General features: G+C 54.3%; 1 protein-coding gene across 1 annotated transcript in view; it reads left to right on the forward strand.

The window, feature by feature from the left end:
• Positions 1–2,356, forward strand: part of LOC102675433 (univin) — a 7,070-nt gene that overhangs the window by 187 nt on the left and 4,527 nt on the right. The window contains exon 2 of the mRNA XM_006608960.2: positions 3–784. Within this exon, the coding sequence (XP_006609023.2) occupies positions 3–784 (782 nt within the window). The remainder of the gene's footprint in view (positions 1–2; positions 785–2,356) is intronic.

Below are 2,356 nucleotides of genomic sequence, written 5' to 3' on the forward strand. Positions count from 1 at the left end.
AGGAAAGCTGGCGACTCGTGGTCGACTCGTGACCCGTGGCAACGAGGGACAAGAAGAAGAGAAGAAGAAGAAGGCGAAGGCGAAGGCGAAGGCATCGGTGCGGTCGCTCGAGCGCGATTCCGGCCGCGCTCGCGTCGCGCCGCTTCCTATTCGCGGGACGACCATCCCACGGATTGGACGGGCGGAAGCAGCGGTCTCGATCGACGAGGGGACGGCGGCTCCTCCGTTGAGCCGGGGGATCGAGGATCGGCCGAGGATAGCCTCGATCGAGACGGCGCCGGTCGACAAACGTCACCACCACCATCGCTACCACCATCGTCATCGCCACTATCGTCACTACCACCACCACCCCCACCACCACCATCACCACCGCCGCCATCGTCATCGCCATCGAATATTCGATGAGAGAGATTATCGTTGGAGAATCGTTGGGCGAGGGAAATGGACGAACGAAGAGGAGAAGAGAGGAGGAGATCGATGCCGGAGAGTGATCAAGATCGATGGATCGTCGATCTCTCGGTTATTCCGGATAGCGACGTTGGTGGCGGTGGCGGTGGCGCTTTTCGTGCCGATCGCGTCGCCCGTGCCGCTCTCTGGAACCGGTCCTCGCCACGAGGACGACCTCCACCGCTTCACCGGTCTCGAGGACGTCTACGAGGATGTTTTCCGAGAAGAGGATCGAGCAACGACGTCGAGGAGCATAGTCGACGAGACCGAGCTCGATATTATCAGAAGGAGCATAGCGCGTGGTCTTGGCCTCGAGAGGATACCCGACCCTTCCAAGGTGAGTCGTCTCGTTTCCCTTCCTCCTTCTTTCCCTCGCGTTCCGATTCCCCTCCCTCCTCTCTCTCTCTCTCTCTCTCGCCGTTAAAACTTACTCTACTCGAACGATCACGATCGATACGGGAAGGAAAATAAAATATCCTCGGTCGTGGAGTAGCGAGACGTGGAGTAGAATACGTATAGAGAAAGGAAAGTTGCGGTATAGAAATTGGATTTGCGATTGTAATGTAAAAAACGCGCGTGAGGTGAGAAAAAAAGAATGGGATGAAAAGGACGGAAGAAAAGGATGGGAAAGAAATGGCGGGAACCGCGATGGTGCAACGCGGTGGGTGGTCCGCCGTTGCCCCACTTTCGCTACGTATGCACGAGCACGTGCGCATTCTCCTTCTAGTATGCAGAACCGCTAGTATGCTACGTCCACGTGCGTGCCAACGATACCCCGCTTCTTCGTTTTCTCCAACCGCGATCGCTCGGTCGTTGCACCGTTAAAAAACTCGTCGAGTTTCCATCTTTAAATTCCGACCGGTGGCCACCTTGCGATCGATCGTAACCGATGGATAGAAAACGGTATAACACGAGCTCGTCAGTGATCGGGTCGATGATCGAAAACGTGATCGCTCGTTTCGCTCCCCCCGTTCGATCCCCGAATGGAGGGCCGAAGCGGGAAAAGAGGGGCCAAACACCTATTATCGCAGCCTCTATAACTACCAGCATCGCCGTTATACGTGCACGCGACGCGATCAACGTCGATTCTTGGCCGTCCTCCAAACTCGAGGACATCCTCGAGAAATGCGTGAGAGTACGCGACTCTCGAATCCACCTATATACGTATATACATATGTATTCTATACCTGTAGTTACATACGTATACGCCGAAGGGAAGATAGAACCAGTTATCTTTCTAGTTCCGCATACTATTCTCATCTTTTACCTCGTTCCATTATCTATCTATTTATTCTAAACACGATGCGTAGCCTTGTACACGTTGCGAGTCGAGGATTATCGACTTTTGGAAAGAGAAAAGAAAGGCAGGGGGAGGGGAGGAATCGCGATTCCTTTTCTCTTTTCGATTCGACGAAATCGTCCACTTTCACTCCTCTCTTCGTTCTCCCGATCGGAGAGACGAGAGATCGAGTTGGAACGGACGCGCGACGAACCCTCGAGGCCAGAGGAGGCAGAGGGTTACGCGAAGAATGCGGACCGACTCGTCCCTCGATACACCTAGATGGAACACGTAGCGCCGTGCCACACTTCGCGAAACGTCTTTTCTCTTCGAGATTTATCGCGTGGGAGGTAAGCGAGCGTTCACTCAAGGTCGTCCGCATTCGTGCCAACGTCGAACGACGTCGCGATGCTTTCCTCCTCGCCGACTCCATCCGTCGCTCGCTTCGAAACGGAATTTCGTTCGTCTCGAAGGATCGTCCGCGATTCGTTACTCTTCTCCTTCTCCTTCTCCTGCTTCTCCTTCTCCTTCTCCTGCTCCTTCTCCTTCTCCTTCTCCCTCTCCTGTCTCCCTCCCCCCTCCTCTCCCCTTCTCTCATTCTACCGTTGTTATTTGTTCGACGAGAAAATA

Source organism: Apis dorsata, unplaced genomic scaffold (assembly GCF_000469605.1).
Source record: "Apis dorsata unplaced genomic scaffold, Apis dorsata 1.3 scaffold_51, whole genome shotgun sequence".
Lineage (NCBI taxonomy): Eukaryota > Metazoa > Arthropoda > Insecta > Hymenoptera > Apidae > Apis > Apis dorsata.